This window comes from Symsagittifera roscoffensis, chromosome 5, assembly GCF_963678635.1.
Source record: "Symsagittifera roscoffensis chromosome 5, txSymRosc1.1, whole genome shotgun sequence".
Lineage (NCBI taxonomy): Eukaryota > Metazoa > Xenacoelomorpha > Acoela > Convolutidae > Symsagittifera > Symsagittifera roscoffensis.
Window position 1 is genome coordinate 61,454,649 of NC_087066.1, and position 21,531 is coordinate 61,476,179.

General features: G+C 35.1%; 2 protein-coding genes across 4 annotated transcripts in view; one reads left to right on the plus strand and one right to left on the minus strand.

Annotated features, from left to right (window-relative positions):
- Positions 1-15,408, plus strand: part of LOC134846929 (uncharacterized) — a 167,821-nt gene extending 152,413 nt beyond the window's left edge. For 2 of the 3 annotated variants that reach the window (XM_063864372.1, XM_063864373.1), the window contains 7 exons: positions 84-132; positions 398-506; positions 807-1,020; positions 2,781-2,952; positions 4,926-5,069; positions 7,732-7,872; positions 14,938-15,408. In XM_063864372.1, the coding sequence (XP_063720442.1) occupies positions 84-132; positions 398-506; positions 807-1,020; positions 2,781-2,952; positions 4,926-5,069; positions 7,732-7,872; positions 14,938-14,971 (863 nt within the window). In that variant the 3' untranslated portion in view covers positions 14,972-15,408. The remainder of the gene's footprint in view (positions 1-83; positions 133-397; positions 507-806; positions 1,021-2,780; positions 2,953-4,925; positions 5,070-7,731; positions 7,873-14,937) is intronic. The other variant, XM_063864374.1, reaches the window with a different exon arrangement.
- Positions 15,409-15,625: 217 nt separating this feature from the next.
- Positions 15,626-20,879, minus strand: LOC134846931 (putative ammonium transporter 1). Its single transcript, XM_063864376.1, has 2 exons — positions 19,253-20,879; positions 15,626-17,488 (listed from the first exon to the last, which is right to left on the minus strand). The coding sequence occupies exons 1-2, from the start codon at positions 20,472-20,474 to the stop codon at positions 17,148-17,150; spliced, it is 1,563 nt and encodes a 520-aa protein (XP_063720446.1). The 5' UTR covers positions 20,475-20,879; the 3' UTR covers positions 15,626-17,147.
- Positions 20,880-21,531: the final 652 nt, after the last annotated feature.

Genomic DNA, 21,531 nt, shown 5'->3' on the forward strand with positions numbered 1-21,531 from the left:
TTCCATACCCTAAGAAAGATGTAGAGATGAAAGAAAGATCAATAAACACAGCATATGTATCTATTTCTTCATACTTTTTTTAGGTCTCACTGTCCCTGATAAAGAAGAAGTGGCATCTGCCAACATGAAGTGGTAAGTTGCAGTTGTCTCTAAGATTCATCAAAAGCGCAATAATCACCGCGATTCTAATGAGGTTTAAAAGATTTTAAATGGAATTGAAGCATAATGAAATCATTTTAATTAATTTTTCTCTAATTTTTTTGCGGGAACACCTTAGTCTTTTGGTTATAAAAAAGACCATTCGTCTATTTAAAAAAGAGCTTGCCATGTTTATATTCGATTGTGAATTGCTGAAAAAAAATTATAGGAAAGTTTTCGTAATTCGTGATTGTTTCAGTAAATTTAAGCTGCCATACATGAAGGATGGCAAATTCATACGCGATGCCCAGCTAACACAAAATGAAAGAGCCAAACACGTGCACTACATGCAAAGGGCTAGTGATGAGGTAAGTTTAGTTATTTGTCTTTCTTCGAAGATTTTTTGAGATTGAAAAACATTAAAGATTTTTGATCGAAAAAGCATTAAAGATTTTTGAGATCGAAAAATTATTATAGATCAAAACAAAACTATGAGAATTACGGGTTTGTATTGTATAAAAAAACTGGGAAATTAAATAAATAGCTGAAATCTGCGGGTATAAAAGATTATGATGTAATTGGCTAAAAAGAATAGGACGAAACGAAGCTTGTTGTAAGACGGAATCTGTTTGGTCCGTTTTGCAGACGATCATAGTATTTATGTTCAGGTGGTGAAGTCGACGATTTTGGATATTTTGACGGCTGAGGACATCCGACTGCTGGCTGAGACGGAGGACGAGATGAACAGAGCGGGAGATTTCGTCCGAGTGTTCCCAGCCATCAACTCTACGCAGTACTTGCGCTACTTCGACCAGCCGGCAAAGTATGCCAATCTTCTGCTGGACGAGTGGGCCAGAAGATATGCGTATATGCCTCAAAGAGGTCAGTAGAACATTTAACTACCATCGATATATCTCCCAGAAAAAGAATGAAATAGCTGAAACTTTGCGACCAATCAAAAACCTGTAAGCTTTGCAAAAAATACTGTCATTTTTGTTTTATTTTTTAACTCTGCTTGTTAGACTTTTTTCACGCTTAAAACTTGGTTGAACCCTGGTTTCTGCTGGATTCACTAGCTTATTTTATTAACACCAGCAAGCTAGCGAGCGTAGTGTATAAGTTTGACTTTTTTCCAACCTGACTCACAAACAAAAATTTTTTCCGACATGACTCACAAACTCACTCCTTTGGGTACATTTTTTGCTAAAATCACTTTTGTTCTCTGCTTTATTTTTGGCTAGTTTTTGCCGCTCTGTAAGCGACATTAGAATAGTTGGAAGGACACGAGTCTCCTAATCCCCTGGTTGGAGGTTCAACACCGCACTTAGAGCTAATTTGATTTATCTTTGGTGGCATTTTTGTTTCATTGGCATGTTAGCATCTATAGTCTAATCTTTGGTGGCTAGTATTAGCAAGCTTGGAATGAGCCCGTGGCGCAGATGCTAGAACGTGAGACTCCGAATCTCTTCGAATCCAACTCATTTTTTGTACTTTTGTCGCTTTCTTTCTAGTGTTTGCGAAGTGCAGCATCTTCATGTAGTATATTAAGTTCCAGTATTTATTTTACCCGTTTTCACACAGTATTCACACAGCAGAAATGTACAGGTCATAAAAAACACGATCGATTTCTAGTTTCGAAATTGGATTTTATTTTTCAGATTTCCTAGCGGAATACAAAATTTTCTTTGAAATGCGAAAGCTGAAGTTTCCAAAAAAAAACAAATCACTTTGTTTTCGGTTTCCTTTCGTTCATTGACTATTTGACAGGAAGGTTTCTTGTTCGCTCAAAAGCTTTATTTAGTTTAAGTAGTTTCGGCTCAAGTTATTTGGTTTAGTGACCGTATATTGCGTTTTTCGAAAGGCACAATTGTTTTCAATGCTTTTTCGCATTTCACAATGGGAGCGCAAAAAATAATGGGAATTTTAAAAATTTAATAACTCAAACCGATCGATGAAATTTTTCAATGGTTTGCTTTTTTACCGCTGGCTAATGTGTTTCTCGATTTTTTTTTTCATTAAATTGAACATCATTTGAGACAAATGTATTAAAATTTTGTAGATTTTTTTTCGTTATTTTCTGTTCATTTTTTTAAAGAATTTTTGGCTTACGTCTCATTGTTCGTCCGCTAGCTTGCGAAGTTATATCGCAATTGCTTCAGTTGTACCTGCACCAGTACAAACCAAGACTTCGTCTTCCATACCAGTTTTGGTGGTCGCTGCTGTCTATAGACATGTCGGGTATTCTTTTGCAAGAAATAAATGCAAGCTAAATGCACAATAACACAATCTGTAGCGTTGGAAAGTTCATAGCATCTGTTCCCTGCTTTATTGGTGGCTTGTGTTTGCTGTTAGTCAAGCGTTCGTGGCTCAGAGGAAAGAAAGGACATGAGATTCCTAAGCTACTGGTCGGAGATTTAACCTTGCACTTAGCTCTAGTTTTCTTTATATTTGGTGGCGTTTTTCTTGCATAGAATTGGCATTTTCTTAGCATCTATAGCTGCATCATTGGTGGCTAGGCTAGTGTAAGGAAATTTTTAATGGTCCGTGAACTATTTAAAAAGTTGGTGTTAATTTTTCAAATTCATTTAATATTTCATATGTTAAACTAAATTGATGTTTGGATTTGGCGTGTGTTATGTCAGGAATAGAGGTGCTGGAACATCTGTGCGCTGTGCGTGCCCATCTGGGGGAGAGGGACGACCTGTGCAAGTGGAGCCCCACTTTAGGAAACAACACCATGGCCTCCATGTTCAGACTACATCCCCAACACACCACCAACTTCAGAGCAACTTCAAACATCGCCACAGCTAATGGGTACGTTCAATAATTTAAGAACCACAGTCATGGGACGTGGAAGTTGTATCTTTTATTTTTCAAGAGATGAAATGAAGGAAAATTATTCAAGTTTGTACCGTTTTCTGTACACCTACTCGACAATCACGGTCGAAACTTGATATACGATGGATGAAACTATTTTTAAGAGTCTTATAACTGTTTTTAGGTCTTATAATTGATGATTTTTTGTTCGTTTTTTTTTCTCAGGAAGAAGTCCAAATGCTCTAATAAGTACAGATGAGCGTTCATACATATTAATGTATTTATGAATGCTCTTAGGTATTTATATGCTCTTTGAGCTCAATTTAAATTTATCTGCCAAAAGTTAGGAAAATCGATCTCTCCCATTACGAAATCGGAAATAGCGCGAAAAAAAAATTGCTTCTAGTTTCGAAAGTAGATTTTAATTTTTAGTTTTCACAGCGGAATCAAAATTTTACCTAGTGATCTAGTTTTTTCAAATTGAGTTAATTTTATCAAAAAAGTGTCAATTATAAGTTCGTCTGAAAAATCAATGGGCATTAAGACCAAAAATTTTCTATTTGGAAAGTTGAAGATTTTTCAAAAATAAGTAAGTTTTTCTTCTGTTTCATGGCGTTTTTTGACTTTTTCTCAACTGTCTGTTGGCTAGTTTTAAATAATAGCCGGATAAAAAGCGTAAAAAATTGTTTTCAACGCGTCGTTTGGTCATTTAATCAGAGGGAGTCAAAGATGTGTTCTTAGTTCCAAAAAAAATCCCCGGAAACAGCAGAAGCATTTTGAAACTTGGACCTAAAAGTTACGTTGGAAAGGTAAGGTTTTAAGCAAGGGCATCATGTAGGTTTAACATACTTAGAAAGGCATACAAAAATTACTCAGCTTCGATTATTATTTGAACTCGAATTTTGGCGTTTTTCCAATTTACTAGCTAAATTTTTAGTCAATTTCTGTCTTAACAATTTCTGTCTCAATTTTTTTTTTTTTACGTGAAGAGCAATTTATTATGAGTAATGAACGTAGTGAGTACTCGTATTTAAGTATTGGTGATTTTTTTTAGAAAACAGTCTTTAAGTTTGCTCAAGCTCAATTTTGATTTTTCACGGTTTGACTTCTGATTTATTTTTAAGTTCACTTCATTTCTTTTGTTTAAGGGAAGGCAAACTCAACAATCAAACAGCAAAAGTGTTAAGAACTCGAAAAACGTGATCGACTTTAATCTCGAAAAAGATTTTAATCATCAGATTTCCCAAAAGTTTTATTGAGCCAGTTTTCTCAAATTGCGTTAATTTTATCAAAAAACCCCTTTCATGAATTGTTCGTGAAATTCAAAGCGCTTTATTGGCGTTAATTTTTTCTTTTAAATTAGAAAGTTTTTCAGTTTTTTTTGCGTTGATTTATTTTTTCCAACTGTCATTTGGTTAAGCTATCAAAGCCTAGCTTAGATCCTTAGCTTTTCAACGAATACTTTCAAGTTGAAAGTTTCAAACTACTGCTTTTTATAGGGATTTTTTGGCACTAACAAAATTTCTGTGACGCCCTCTGATTAAATGTCCTAACGAGCCCTTGAACGCAACTTTTGACGGTTGTTTAAACAACAATAATCTAGTTAACAGTTTCATTCATCGTATGTCAAATTTAAACCGTGAACCTATAGTGATTGCAGAGAAAAAGGGCAGAAACATGAAAAAATTTTCGTTCTTTCATTGCTTGAAAACAAAGTTGCAATTTTCCTGTCCTGTGGCTGTAGTTAGCTAAACTGACACTGATAACCTTAGGGAGGCTGTAAAAAATATGTTGGGCTCCCGCTCTCGTAGTTTTCTGCTCCCGTCAAGAATTTTATGTCAAATGCTGATTTTGAAAAATAGTTTATCTAAGTTGCAACGGCGTACCAAAATTGGGTTCATGCATGTCTTTCCATGGAAAATATCGAATAAGTTTCGAAACGGGTTGTTACTCTTATGATGATGTTGTAGACCGAACTCGTCTCGAAGTCGGAATAAGTCTTCATCGGCGACGGCAGCGGCCGCCGAAACAGTAAACGTGAACAGTGTAGGGACGAAACTCAAGGCATTGCAGATGAAGACGGAAGCGGCAGCACTTGAGTTGGAGTCGCAATGGTAAGTTAGTTAAACCAGGTCATCTATAATCAGTAGCAACAAGTTCGGATTGTCAAAAATAATCTGTCAGCAATTTTTGTTTTTGACTCAGTTTTGTCTATCCGAATTTTTTGCTACTTGTTTTAGCATAATATTTAAGAAAAAAGACAGACTTGTTTTTTCAGAAAGAATTTATGTCTACAGGTTGCCTGAAAATCCAAATTTGAATTTAAGTCTCCAGGTTGCCTGAAATTAAAATTGCCTGTTAAATTACAATCGTTGTATCAACTTTTTGTAACTTTCTATATAAAGGTCATGCCTACTTATTGGCGTTTTGGTGACCTTGACTGTCTTAAATAGTCAAGAGTTTCTGAGAGTAAATAAACCAGCCGAAGTATAAACCAACCGAAATTGCGTGGAGTTTATGAGCCAGCCGAAAAGTTCATCATATAAATGAAATTTGCATAACTTTTGTAACTGTTTAAGAGTAATGATTGTAGTGAAGACTCTTATATAGGTCTTGCTGATTTTTTTTTCAGGAAAAAGTGTTAGAATATTGATGCAATTAGGTATATATGCACTTTTTGAGTTCAAGTGAAATTCATTTGCTGAAAGTGACGTAATTAGCCTTCTCCAAATACGAACATGGAAATGGCGCGAAAAAACGTGCACGATTTCTAATTTCGAAAGTTGAATTTATTTTTAAGTTTTCCCAGCTGAATAAAAACTTTACCTATTGATCCAATTTTCTGTAGTTGGGTTCATGTTATCAAAAAAGCGCCAATCATTAATTGTTCTAGAATTTCAAAGAGCTTAAAGGGCATCATATATTTTTTCCTTTAAAATTTGAAAGTTGAGATTTTTTCAAGAAAATCAGTGTTTTTTCGTATGTACATTGCGTTGATTACTCATTTCCAATCTTCAATTGGCTATGTTACACTAGTGAGCGTTAGATTATTAGTCCGAACCTTCTCATTTTTTTTAAACTCAACTCCCAATTAAAAGTGTTCACTTTATGGAAATTCTACTGTAGTATTGGAAATTGCATAGCATCTGTTCTCTGCTTTATTTGTGGCTAGTGGTTGGTGCATATTAAGCGTCTGTGGCGATGTGGTTAGAGTCTAAGATTTAATTTCTAGGTCGCAGGTTAGAATTCGAGACGTAGCCTTATTTTAACTAATTCGAGGCTTTTTTTTTATTGCTTTTGTAGAGCTGCTTTTTGTCGTTTTATCGTTAGTGTTTTCGAAGCGCAGCTTCGCCTCTGTGTACATAATTGTTACATAACTATTAAATAACACCTAAGTATTTTTGACTGGTTGATTTTTCGGCTGGCTTATACTTCGGCTGGTTTATATGCCACCGAGTTTCTGATCTTGAAAGCGTTATGCAGTATGTAAAGTTTGGTTTCCAAGGTAGTTATATGATGATTAGCTTAGATTCTTTTTGTGTACCGAAAACAAGATCGACAGCCAACTCTTTGGCATTTGCTGGAGATGCGAACAAAAGTTTAGAATGAATCACTCCGATATCACTTTTAACAAGGTTCCTCGTATCAGGGCAAAGTCCTGATTGTTCCGACTACCCTTTACATGCTGTCGAATAGTTTTTGAGTTGTGAATGTTGACAAACTATGAATTTTAAACTTAGATTATATTAAATTAATAAGATTAATTAGCTTGCCTAAATTCAGTTTGGGACGGCTTTGTAGTGAGCGATAATTCGTCACCCACAAGTTATTTGCCTTACTTTTTCAGCATCAAAGTATAAATCGAGGAGTTTAGAAAGACGCAGCCCAGATTGGCCAGACTGTCATGTTATTATAGTGGTGCGGTGAGCGCTTAATTTTTTCAAACTTGTTCTGAATAGAAAAACCTACCTGAAGCATATAGATTCCTCACTGTCTTCGAACGTCCGAACAACAAGTAATTTATAGGTCTAAATCTAAATCTAAGATTGACCTGGAGGATAAATGTGACCAAATTATTGATATGTCAGATCTTTGCCGTTGTTAAGCTTAAAAGTTATGTTGCTTAAAGAAGCAATTATTGAAGTTCCAAAAAGCAGATTCTCTGGTAGTTATGGTGATATCAAGAGGACGATTGGAATCGGATCGGACGTAACAAAATTTAAAAAGAAAAACTATATACCATAGTTAACCTGGAAACAGAATGCTTGTGCGAATAAGAGGAAGAAAGCTTGGTAAATGAAGTTGACTAAAGCAATGGGCTGGGTGTTTTGAGTCGCGCCTTGAAGAAACCAAAGTCCAGTTTCAATGAAATGAGTTCTTGTCGCTAGGAGTGTTAAGCTACAGGGGCACTGGGGAAGCAAAGATGAAAGATATTCAAATAACACAGACTAGTGAATCGAAAGTATCTTAAAACACAAGCTTAAAACAGATCAGAATGAAATTTAAATTTTTCATACTCAGAGAACAAAGCAGAAATCTATCTATTAATGATTCTGTAGCCTGAACATGGTCAAGAGCAAATGTCCTAAAGGCTATAAAGAACCGTTTGTGCGCAATAATTGACTGATGAATTGATAAATGTTCACTTATGTTTTTTGATACTTCTCATACTATATTTCTAAGCAGCTTTCAGGAAAAATTCACAAATTAAACGAAATAACTCTTGATCTTGTTTTAATTTATATAATAATCTTAATAAATGCTGGTTTCATGCAGCTCTAGCGTGGAAACTGAGTATGATGATGACTATGCTCTGTCGTCAGTGGTAAAAAAGAGTTCACAGATTAAGTGTGAGCAACTAGAGCGAGACAGAAGGGAGGCGCTACTCCAGGAAGTATCCAGGATACTCAAAAAATGGTCTGACATAACATAAATCGCATTAACTCAGATGCTAAATCATTTCATCCTAGATAATTTTCAGAACATTCTCGGCATGACTAAACGAGTCTGTAGACTGCATGTTTTATCATATAGGGTTTGAACAAACCTTGATTTCGTTTTAGGAAATTACAAAAATGGCACCGCGTGAATAAGGTCAATATCTGACTCTTTCTTTTCTCTTTGCCAATTGTCTCTCATCATTGCTTTTCATGCTCAATTCCTAAAGATTTTTTCAATCAACGAGATGTTAAGACAGTCTCCCCTTGCTTGTGTCAATGAACGAAGTGATGACAGTTATATAGTTTCTGATGATTTTTAAAATTTAAATATTGTTTATCTCAAATTTTTCGCGGTTTGATTTTCTAACTCTTTTTAATTCTAAATTGAGGCAAATTCAGCTCTCCAATGACGAAAGTGCAAATGGCGCAAAAAAAACCGATTGAATTTTAGTTTCGAAGGAGTTTAGTAGTCTCCAACTTGGTTTGTTACGTTTGCGGTTAGCAAGCGTTATGGAACCGGAATATAGACTTTTTCGTGCTAACATTTTGTTTAACAAAATCACGTGTATCATGGTTCATAATGAATTGAAGTTTCTATGCGTCTCCGGCACTTAGCCTAGATGTGAAGAATACGCCCAGGATGCAAAAGGTTGTGGGCTCGAATCTGACAAGTAACTGTTTTTTTTTTTTTTCAAACTGGAAATATTCTTTTTGGCCTATAGTTTGTCTGCTTAGTTTTGTAGGCTTAGTTGTCACATCGTTAAACTAATTTTTTGATTTGTTTTTTTTCTATTTTTGGACTTTTTTTTCTTTTCCTGTCTACTAGCTTCCGCGTCATCTTAAATAGGTCGTGACGATTTTTTTCCTGGTCGTGACGATTTTTTTAAAATTAGTTCAGGCTCAAATTTACTTTTCGCGTTCTGATTTTTTTCAAGATCAGTTCATTTCCTTGGTTGAAAGGAAGGTACCATCGAACAACAAAATTAAAAACTCACGAAAAACGTGATCGACTTCTAAGTTCGAAAATGGAATTTAATTATGAGATTTGCCTGCGAATCAAACTTATTACTTATCCAGTTTTCTCAAATTGGCTTCCTTTCTTTAAAAAAGGGTCACCATAAATTGCTCTTGCCATTCTAAGAGCTTTAAAGCCATGTATTTTTTGTTAGAAATTTAAAAATCATAGTTTTTTTTCCGCGTCATCTTAAATAGGTCGTGACGATTTTTTTCCTGGTCGTGACGATTTTTTTTAAATTGGTTCAGGCTCAAATTTACTTTTCGCGTTCTGACTTTTTTCAAGATCAGTTCATTTCCTTGGTTGAAACGAAGGCCCCATCGAACAACAAAAGTAAAAACTCACGAAAAACGTGATCAACTTCTAAGTTCGAAAATGGAATTTAATTATGAGATTTCCCTGCGAATCAAAATTTTTGTTTTTCCAGTTTTCTCAAATTGGCTTCTTTTCTTTAAAGAAGGGTCACCATAAATTGCTCTTGACCTTCTAAGAGCTTTAAAGCCATGTATTTTTGTTTGAAATTCAAAAATCATAATTTTTCTTTCCGCGTCATCTTAAATAGGTCGTGACGATTTTTTTCCTGGTCGTGACAATTTTTTTTTGAAATTGAGTCAGGCTCAAATTTACTTTTCGCGTTCTGATTTTTTTTAAGATCAGTTCATTTCCTTGGTTGAAACGAAGGCACCATCGAACAACAAAAGTAAAAACTTACAGAAACTGTGATCGACTTCTAAGTTCGAAAATGGAATTTAATTATGAGATTTCCTGCGAATCAAACTTTTTACTTATCCAGTTTTCTCAAATTGGCTTCCTTTCTTTAAAAAAGGGTCACCATAAACTGCTCTTGACATTCTAAGAGCTTTAAAGCCATGTATTTTTTGTTTGAAATTCAAAAATCATAATTTTTCTTGCCGCGTCATCTTAAATAGGTCGTGACGATTTCTTTCCTGGTCGTGACGATTTTTTTTAAATTGGTTCAGGCTCAAATTTACTTTTCGCGTTCTGACTTTTTTCAAGATCAGTTCATTTCCTTGGTTGAAACGAAGGCACCATCGAACAACAAAAGTAAAAACTCACGAAAAACCTGATCGACTTCTAAGTTCGAAAATGGAATTTAATTATGAGATTTCCCTGCGAATCAAAGTTTTTGTTTTTCCAGTTTTCTCAAATTGGCTTCTTTTCTTTAAAGAAGGGTCACCATAAATTGCTCTTGACATTCTAAGAGCTTTAAAGCCATGTATTTTTGTTTGAAATTCAAAAATCATAATTTTTTTTTCCGCGTCATCTTAAATAGGTCGTGACGATTTTTTTCCTGGTCGTGACAATTGTTTTTTGAAATTGAGTCAGGCTCAAATTTACTTTTCGCGTTCTGATTTTTTTTAAGATCAGTTCATTTCCTTGGTTGAAATGAAGGCACCATCGAACAACAAAAGTAAAAACTTACGAAAAACGTGATCGACTTCTAAGTTCGAAAATGGAATTTAATTATGAGATTTCCCTGCGAATCAAACTTTTTACTTATCCAGTTTTCTCAAATTGGCTTCCTTTCTTCAAAAAAGGGTCGCCATAAACTGCTCTTGACATTCTTAGAGCTTTAAAGCCTTGTATTTTTTGTTTGAAATTCAGAAATCATAATTTTTCTTTCCGCGTCATCTTAAATAGGTCGTGACGATTTTTTTCCTGGTCGTGACGATTTTTTTTGAAATTGAGTCAGGCTCAAATTTACTTTTCGCGTTCTGATTTTTTTCAAGATCAGTTCATTTCCTTTGTTGAAACGAAGGCACCGTCGAACAACAAAAGTAAAAACTCACGAAAAACGTGATCGACTTCTAAGTTCGAAAATGGAATTTAATTATGAGATTTCCCTGCGAATCAAACTTTTTACTTATCCAGTTTTCTCAAATTGGCTTCCTTTCTTCAAAAAAGGGTCACCATAAACTGCTCTTGACATTCTAAGAGCTTTAAAGTCATGTATTTTTTGTTTGAAATTCAAAAATCATAATTTTTCTTTCTGTTTCTTTGTATTCATTGACTTATTTCCAACTGTCTTGTCTGTTGGCTATGTTTTAATTTTGGTTGTTATTTGGTTTACTCAGATTTCTGTATATCGTTTTTACCTCTTTTTTTGCTACTTTAGCGGCTTCTAAGATTTTGCTTTTATTATATCGGCTCTGTGCACTCATGTTTCTTTGTATGAGAAACTGCGTGTGCGCCTTTTGATGGCGGACTTTTTTTTTCAGGTATCAATTTTTTCCGATGAAGTGATGATGTCTGCTCAAGTATTCTCGGCTTCATGTCCGGTTCGTAAAATGTTGCTGTGATGACTATTTAACATTCAATTGTCCTTGTTGACCTGTTCTTCTCAAAAGGAACTTCATTCATGACATCTTGCGATAACTATAAAAAGTATGGTAGATATAGTTTTTTTGGCTTTTTACATTTCCATTTTACTGTTCTTTTTGGTTCATTTTTGCTCACTGATTTTTTACAGTGGGTGAGCGTTATGAAGACTCTTATATAGGTCCTGATGATTTTTTTTCAGGAAAAATGTTTAAAATGCTCTAACTAGAGAAGTGCATTCATACATATTAATACTTTAATGAATGCACCTAAATGTATATGCGCTTTTGAGTTCAGCTCAAGTTCATTTGCTTGAAAATAGTTCAAGTGAACTTTCCAAATACGAAACTTAAAATGGCGCGGAAAAAGTGAACGACTTCTAAATTTGAAAGTGGATTTAATTTGTTTCTTTGCCAGCGGAAAAGTGAATTAAGCTGTCGACCCATATTCTGACTAAATTTATTATCAAGTGTTGGGTCAAAATGGGTGAGCAGAAATTGATCGAAGAGTAGGAACAAGCAGACTGCGTGTCTTGAAACAAGAAGACGGCTCAAAATCAGGCAGTCCGCCGAAAACCTTAAATGCCCCGACACATCGTGCAAAAAAGGCCTAAGAGGTATATATCTCTTAGTTTGGTTTGAAGCGGCTTTTTGTGGGTGCTGTGTTTAAATTCGAAAACTGTGTTTTGATTTCACGATATGTCAATCTTTCTTTTTCGGCTTCACGATGTTTGTCTCAAGTTTAGTCTGCTGAGTTTTGGCTTTGTATTTTTTCCCAAGCGGTAAGGCGAAATTCTCTTGAATAATTCAACTAGGGTTCTAACCATTTTATGTGTAATGATAGAACTTTGATTTTAAGAGTCGAGGATCGTAGGTTAGACTTTTATACATGTCGCGATTTTTTTCCGTTTTTTTATTTTTCAGAAGTTTTCAGGCTCAAATTTCATTTTTTCTTGTTTTATTGGTTTGACTTGTTTTTTTTTTCAAGCTCAGTTCTTTTCCTTTGTTAAAAGGAAGGCAAACTCCCGTATCGAACAGCGAAAGTGTAAAGGTCAGCAAAAATGTGACTTATAATTTCGAAAATGGAAATTAATTATCAGTTTTCTCAGCAAAATGAGAATTTTAGCTATTGATCCAGTTTTCTCAAATTGGGTTAATTTCATAAAAAAAGTGTCTATCATCAATTGTTCTAGAAATTAAAAGAGCTATCTTTTTTTTCTTGGATTTTCGAAAGTTGACTTTTTCTCATGAACAAATCAGTATTTTTTTTGTTTACCTGCGCTCATTGACTCCTTTCCAACTGTCTGTTGGCTGTGTTAAATTTTTACTGACAATTTTGTAGCTTCTAGTTTTCAAATAGTTAATAACATTTATGCGAGTGCGTGTGAAGCTATATTGGCAAAGCTAATGGAAATTGATTTTTTTTGCGTTTCTTTGGATTAACTTTTTAAGTTGATTATTTGGTTTTTTTTATTTGTTGGCTTTAATTTTGTCGCTTAATTTCCGTATCTTTCTGAATGTGTCATAATTTTTTTTTCATGTTTTGGTTATCTTTTTTCTTTTGGTTATCTTTTCAAATAGCAGCAAAAGAAAATCCACAGTGCTCCTGTGAATACATTTGAAAATATTTTTGTTCTTTTTTTCATCCTATAGATACTATCAAGAAACATTCTTTTGTAATTCATACAGATTTTAATGTGCAAATTTTTGCTCCGATAACAATTAGAAATCAAAGACTAATTTTTTAAATGCTGATGATCGAATTAAAGAATCATTTTTAAGGCAAACAATTCATTCACGCTCAATTTGATCTATTCAGGGTTTGGATTCTGATTTAGCTTCAGCTCAAGTTCAATCAATTCATACGCTATATGCAACGAAAAATTGTGTTCACATTTAGTTTCAAATGTGGGTTTTTGTTTTCAGGTTTCGCAGAAAGTTTTAGCTTATATGTCGGCTCAGAGGCTTTATATTTCGTCGTCTACCATAAAGTATTGTATCTTGGGGAACTTAAATTTTCATGAAAACTTCATGAGAACTTAAATTTTCATGAAAACAATTTTTTTTTCGGCTCAAGTGGTGTCTTCTGAAGAGTTGTGCGCTTGGTACCACTTCGTAAGTTTTGCTTCGATATTAAGTTAACTTTCAAATGTCTTTTTACTATCTTTTCTCAAAGTGAACTACTTTTAAGCAAAATCGAGACAATCGTTGAATTTTTAGTAGATCTAATTTTTTTTTCGATTCTTTTCGGTTTGAATTTTGATTTCATTCCAAGTTGAACCTAGTTTCATTTGCTAAATGGCAAGAAGTGTTCGCGGGAATAACGAAAGTGCTACTGATGAAAAAACCGTTAATGATTTCTAGGTTCGAAAGTGATTTGTAGTTATACGAATTCCAGTGGAATGAAAAAGTAACATTGACTTTTCAATAATTTTTTTCCGGTGTTTTAGAATGCCTCCAAATTTTTTATTTTTTTCAGTTCATGGACATTGACTTTGTTTCTGACGGTAAGATGATTTTTTTTGAAAATTATAAATATAATGGGATTTCAATTTTGATTTTCATGAACATTTTACAATTGAAATCCCATTATATTTATAATTTTCAAAAAAAATCATCTAAGCGTCAGAAACAAAGACAATGTCCATGAACTGAAAAAAAATAAAAAACTTGGAGGCATTCAAAGTTTTGAGATCATAAAGTTTTTCTTGTTTTTCTTAAATAAATTGGTGCTTTTCCAACTGTATTTTGGCAAGATTGTGTACTTTTTGTTAAGCAACTGTGTACGCTTAATTTACACTGGTCTCATTCAAATTGAACTGGCGGTCAGGGGAAACTTGAATTGATGAATTGATAAAGATTGAGTTGGCTTTTGTTTGAATCATTTTCTTTTGTGACTATCATTAGCTCTTTAAACTATTGTATCGTGTCTGCTTCAAGTTTAAAACTGAACTTGCGGTCGTTAAACAGTCATTGAAGGCGTCATATGGTTATAATTATGTTAGTTGGATCTATCTATGCTACACTTTATTGTCAGGTCACTGACTGCTTTTTGTCCGATAGCTTTTTGAACCGAGTTTTGTTTTTAGTTCGAAAAGCGCAAGCTTCCAAAAATATGATTTTTTTTCGAATCGAACATAAGTATTTTTACTGAAAAGTATATCTCCGCTTACTTGTGGTTTGTAACTAAAAATGCTCGTTTCTATTGCGCTTGCGTTGCCGTTTTTTGCATAAAGGATTTTTGTTATTTCTTAAATAAAGAATAGAATTGATTAGATCTTAGAATGAAATGAATGATTTAATTAAATGTTGCTGGCTTGAAGGCTATATTTTGCATGGTAAATCGTGATATTATGCCTTTTTTCATGGCCCAATTAGTGGGTTTTGTTGATAGCCCTAGTTATTTGTTTTTGCAAATTTCAACATGAACCAATGATACTCGGAGAAAACCACATCGTTTCTCCCGTTTTCTGTGTCGACGTTTTACATGCGGTTAATTGAACTAAGTGGTTCGGAGCCCGAAATTATCCTTTGTTGTTGTCTGTGAGTGGGACTATTTTTCTCAGCCATGTAAAATGACTGATTTTTGTTTGGCATACGAGCTGTTTTTCGTAAAGAACTGAGAAAGCTCATACGTTGGTTCTATCCATATTTTGTTGGTCCTATATTAAACTGGTTTTTTTTTCAGGGATCTCTCGGCAACCTCTCAGTCCAAAACGTGAACAACAACCACAACAACAAGAGATCAAAGCGACCACAAACAGCGAGATTATCTGCTGGTAATAGTAGTAGCAGTAGTAGAGGGAAAAGCAACAACAGTATGCCTTTCAGACTTCAGTTCAAATCAAATACAAATCCTTATTTATGATGAAGACCCAGAAACGCCCTCAAAAACAATTGATGAAGGAGTTTCAAGAAAAAAGGTCGAAGTCAATGCTCGGATACGCCTAATAGACAGTTGCTATGAATATTATCTATCTCTTAAAGGTGCTCCCAACTTGCTCTCGTTAGTCTAATTTGTTAATAGAACATATCTGTATAAAATTTTATAATTCACTCTTGTCAAATATATATTTATGTAAATATGTACAAATATTTTGGAAGAATTAGTTTTGAAGGTGCACAGTATGTAAATTCGAATTCAGTATTTTCTCTGTTTTTTTTTGTATTTAAATTGACAGAGACAATTTGAGCGTGGATATTTTACGATAAAACTCACCACCTCCACCCTTATTGCAATAGGAAGAAATTCATTATAAAGTTCAAAACTTGTTTATGTTTAACCATTGGATAAATAAGAGGCCATGAGGAGAGTCGGTGTTTTTTGATCTCGGCAATAAAAAAAATAGCAACATAAGCCGGTTACATAAGCAAAATCTTCCGGCTACAGTTAGCTAAAAATTTGCAAAAAATTACTTGCTCATAGTAAAGAACAAGACTGCTCGTATATCAGGCAAAGCCCTGAATGTTGCGACTGTCCCTTAATTCATATCGAATAGTTTTTGGGAAAAGAAAATCTTGAAAACCTGTACATTTTGGACAATATCAAAGTGTAAAATTTTGAGTCGTTGAAAATTAATACGACCAATTAGCTAGCCACAATTCAATTTGGAACGATTTTGGTGTGCGGGATAATTCGCCTCGCATTAATACAGTGCTGATTTAAATTATCATGACAAAACGAACAAAACTTGAATTTTCAAACGCGTATTTCTCAACTTGGTTAAGATTAAACAAAAAGTGAAGAAAACAAAAGTTGCTTAGAATTTCATAAGAATTAATAAGGTGCAATTTTTTCTCCGAAATTCTTAACCAACATTTTACCCTAAAAATAGGTCATTTTGGTTTTTTCAATTGATCAAGAATTACGCTGAAACTAATTTGTTAATTGATGAGAAATATATATCACACGAAGCCTCTTACATAGTCCAACAAAGTTCTAGAAGGGATAAATCTTCAAAATTTTGAGTAATTTGTTAAAATTTTGTTTCTAAGCAATTATTTTGGGTTTTATATAGTAAAAATCACATTTTTTGACTATCAAGCAAAAATATTTTCTCTTCTACAGAATTTTGGAAATTTAACCCTTCTAGAACTTCGTTGGGCTGTGTAAGAGGCTTCTTGTGATATATATTTCTCATCAATTAACAAACTAGTTTCAGTGCAATTCTTGATTACTTGAAAAAAGCCAAAATTACCCATTTTTCGTCTAAAATTTTGGTTGAGAATTTCAGCGATTGCACCATATTAGTTCTGATGAAATTACAAGCAACTTTTGTTCTCTTCACTTTGTGTCTAATCATAACCCAAATTGAGAAAAACGCGTTTGAAAATTCAAGTTTTGTGATAATTTAAATGAGCATTGTAATTCGCGTTAAGCTCTCAGCATTATGAATAAACTCTTCAAAGCGCGCATAATTTAATCCAGAATATGGCAAAGTTGGCAATTTTTAAATCCCCAGAACTAAAAAAAAATAATCCAAGGTGAAATATCTTTTCACAATTGAACTCAGGAAGTCGATATCTTCAAAGGGGTATAAAAAATTTCTGTGTTATTTCGATCGGTGGAAATTGACTGAATAACAAAAAATCACACCGAGCAGAAATATTCTGTTATCTTCGAAAGTCGGAACAATTAGCAAGAAAGATGATAACTTAAACCTAGGTTCAAAAGCTGGTGATATGAGAAATTTTTTACACCAGTAGGAGAATTTGTTCTATATCTGTTTTTATTTGTTTTTATTGTTGCTCACCATAACAATTGCCATAAAAATAGCTTTGTTCATAGCAGCTGCTTTTGATTCAAGGACTTCAAAGATCAAAAAAGGTCTGTCGAATGTAGTAACAATAACAAAGTTATTTAACTTATTTGCCCTAAATATGTACAGTTCTGCGGCTTTAAAGGTACCGCTCGTCGTTTCTGTATCTGAATCGAGTAATGCTTACATCCTCGTCTGTGGGCTGTGCCTGAGGACCCTTTTCCTCGTCATTGACGACTGCCTGGTTGACTTGGCTATTGCGGTACATGTCAGCTCTTTGGCCTGGTGTCGCGTTTGGCTCCTCGCCGTCGTTAGGAAGTTCGGTCATGACAAACTCACCTGTGACAGCAGAGTTACCGTGGAACCGAAGAGCTTTGTGTAGTTGTTGAGTGAAGTAGGCATCGGCGGGGTAGGCCAACTCGCCGTGTTCCTTCAAATCGAGACCGAATGTTTCAGTTTTTTCCGAAACTCGCAGTAATCCTGAAATCATTTGAACTTGAGATGTATGGCCTTAAAATTTGCTTATATGAAGGTATCTCAATTAGAAGAAGGATGGTTTGTAATCAACAAGTTCAACTATTCCAATCTGGGTTGATTAGATGGCAAGGTTCATTACTATCTCGATTGTATTCCTTGTTTTTAATCTGGTGCCCGCTATCGACTTGTAAACATCAAGCTTGTTGAAAAATTGACAAAATTTTGATACGAATATTGTTTGCAACAAGTTAAGGCAAGCGATTCAAAAAGTTATCGAAATACATTTTTCCACCTGAGAACTTGATTTTTAACAGGTTCAGCTCAGTTTTTCTCGCATATCATAAAATAAAGAGACCGAGTAAATGGCTTTAAATTCTAGTTTGTTTTGAGATCCGGGTTGAGGTGTTCGAGTCATGATTCGACCGACACGGTCGAACGATGTCCTATTTTCGTCGCAAATTAAGACGGTTGAACGAAGACTGTAGTCGAATCATGAGTCGAACAGGATCAAATCATGAGTCGAACAGGGTCGATAGAGTCGAATTAGGACGGTTCTATTAATTCCCGGTAAAATTGAACAATGTCGAATATAGTCGAACAATGTCCGGTAAAGTCGAACAATGTCCGGTAAAGTCAAACAATGTCCGGTAAAGTCGAACAAGGTCCGGTAAAGTCGAACAAGGTCCGGTAAAGTCGAACAATGTCCGGTAAAGTCGAACAATGTCCGGTAAAGTCAAACAATGTCCGGTAAAGTCGAACAAAGCCGAAAACGGATATCGTTCGACTGAAAAATTCGAAAACGGAAATCGTACGACCGTTTCGGTCGAATCATGAGTCGAGCACCTCAGCCCTGGCCTTGAATTTTTACCATAAATTGAGATTTCTTAATTGTCGGAATAGGTGATAATCTGAATTACCTAAAAAGGAATTAAATGGCACTATGGCGAGATGATCTGGCTATCAACTATCAGGTTATTTACTGTTAATTAAGTGGAGCGCACCCGAAGGTGTACGCTAATCAATAAGCACGATTGGCATTGCGGCAGATTTTTTGCCGGATAACTAATTTCGGTGAGAAAACTTTGAATTCCTTTGTTTGAATAGTGAATTTCCATATTGATAAATCACCAAAAAGTCTGATTGGAGCGTCTGTTTGAGATCGAAGCCCTTCAGTGCATATGGAACGAAATGAAAAAGTGACGTATTATGTTTCTAGGCTAGGTCCAAGTGAACTAAATCACCTCTAAACCAAATAAGGGAGGTGATTGTTCTTTTGGTCAGAAACAAACTTTTTTTCAGCCAATCAGAATTGAGCACGTTGAGCGTTCGTGTTTTGCTAATATTCATCATCTAATTTTATGGTGTGATCGTTCAATTGGTTAATTTTGAGAGGAAATTGGTTTCATGGGCCTTAGGTTATTTTTAAGGCACTGAATAGTAGCAAAGAAAGTAAGATGGGGCGTAATTAAGAGGAGGGAGACTGCAGGCTTCTGTCCTTTAATTTTTCAACCCTCGAGATCCAAACTATAGCATATCAGTCGTTAGGCAGTCTAATGTTATTTTTTTTCGATGTTTTGGCTTTTTCGTTTTTGAATTTGGTTTCACTTTGAAATCAGCGTGGTCAGAACATTTTGCGCTAGTTGCATCGCAGCCAGTTCATTGCATTTTTTTGCAAGTGCAGTCGGTCCGAAGCATAGATTATTTATGGAATTGAATCCGAGTAATCTGGCTACAAGTACTTGTTTCGTTGAATAAAAAGTATCTCACCTGTGAATTTGAGCGTGAAAAACAGGGGTGCAGTTAGAGCAACTGTCCAAGCGGTTATAGCCAGACCACCTATGAAGTTCCAAAGTAGAAGTTTAAAAGAATTCTCGTCCCACGCATACAGAATTCCAACATCTTTTGCCAAAAAGCAAACCGCTATTAGGCCAAGTGAGCCACCTCCGAAGTGAACAGCAACTGCGTCTAGAGGATCATCAACACCCAGTTTGAACAAAACTTCACTGTACGTCACAAATACAACTCCTCCGCAGATTCCGGTCACGATGGATCCCCATCCTGGAATGACGTCACATCCAGCGCAGATGGCTACCATTCCCGTTAACATTCCATTAATGCAACCTAGAAGAGTGAATTTTCTGTTGACGATGAAATAAATGAGCACGACGGTCAGGCCGCCGCTGGAACCAGAAAGAATGGTGTTTTTCAATATTCCAGCCACCACACTTCCATCCCCAGCCGCTGTTATTTGGGCTTGTGATCCTCCATTAAACGCGAAAAAACCAAAGAACAGAATGAATCCTCCCAATGACATCATAGGAACTGTGTGACCTTTGACTCGTTGGTGTTTCCCTTGTTGATACTGGTCAATTCGGGGTCCGAGAGCAAGAGTTCCCACAAGTCCTGCGGCACCTCCGACCATATGCACGACACCGCTTCCCGCGAAATCTTTATAGGATATTTCTTCCCACCAGCACTCCGCCGCCAGCCAGCCTTTGGAATCCCAAGCCCAATGACTGACAACTGGGTACACGAAGCCAGTGATCGCGAAACTGTACAAGAAATACGCAACGAATTTTGTGCGTTCGGCCATCGCTCCGGAAACAATTGTGGCGGCGGTGGCTGCAAACACGAAGTGGAAAAAATAATGAGAATATTTATTTGGATCCAAATCATGAAGGCAGAAGTTTTTGTAACCGATGAACGCGTTAGATTTGGCTCCAAAAGCGAAAGCATAGCCACATATCCAGTAAATGACACTTCCTATAGCCGAGTCCAAAATGTTTTTCATGAGAATGTTAGTCGTGTTTTTGGATCGCACCGCTCCCATTTCCAAAAACGCGAAACCGGCTTGCATGAAGAAAATGAGCATTGAGATGACGATTAGGAAGAAATCGTTCAGATTCTGGTTCAAGTCGTCCAGATTCTGGTTCAAGTCGTCCCATTGTTCCCGAGTAAGAGTAAACGGGGGCAAAACAGTCACAGTCATTTTTCGGAGACCAGAATGTTTTTTTTTGTTTATTTAATTATAAAAACGTGACTCAAAAACTGTTCGCGTCTGTGAGGACAAATATTTAGGAAGACAATAAAATATCAATGTTCTTTTTTTGTTTAAAAAGCATAGCAAGCTAAAGATGGTATTTGTAATAAATGATGTTAAACCATATGCTGTTTTTCTTTTGTAGGTTTGACTGGAAAGATAAATAAACCATATGAATTACAGCAGTTTTCAATTTGGAGAATGGTTATGCAAATAATGACGAATGAATATGCTTCTTACTGTACAAAGAATCAAACCACCAGTTGAAGAAGTGCCCTTATAGAGTTATTGTATTGATTGACTGTTTTTTATTGAGTATAACCACCGAAAAATTGAATAATTGCTGCGTTCAAATATACTCGTAAAAATTATAATTAAAAACAAAGCATGGCATGTCATAAGATAAAAAATGATTCATCTGATTTTTGTTTATTGTAGCCATTTTTTGAATGTCTGATTCTTGACCATTTGATTTTTTTCGCCAGATTCTCAATTTGTTCCGTTTAATGTGTCGACGGTTTTTAACCGTAGTTAAACTAAAGCATTACAGTGAAAACACGTTCGCAGCATTTTTTTGATAATTATATAAATCTTCGTTTAAGTTATATCGCATATTATAATGGTTAAAAATTATTTTTTTGATTTTAATTTGAATTCAGTGTTTTTCTATCGCCAAGATTGAAATTACTAACCCGAAATTGGGATGCTGCCAGGGTGCAAATTGCGCCCCCAAATTTGAATGCCCAAATCTTTTTTAGCTTACAAGAGAGGAAGATGCTTGTAATTTTTTTCGAAGTTTTTCAGAAAACTTACATATATAAAAAATTTCCACAAGAATTGAAATTCTCAACCCTTCAATGCTCATAGTACTCACAGGGGTTCCAAATGTTGCCTCAAATTATGAATGGTCAAATCATTTCAGTTCCGAGATATGACGTTTTTAAAACGCATTTGAAATTCTCAATTCTATTGTGAGTATTTTCAGGCATTGCAAATCTTGTATTAT

Excerpts from the sequence above, each read along its gene's own strand:
- LOC134846931 (XM_063864376.1), bottom strand. The coding sequence starts at position 20,474 with ATGACTGTGACTGTTTTGCCCCCGTTTACTCTTACTCGGGAACAATGG. Across the intron at positions 17,489-19,252 it reads TTTCACGCTCAAATTCACAG|GATTACTGCGAGTTTCGGAA; the intron begins GTGAGATACTTT and ends AAATGATTTCAG.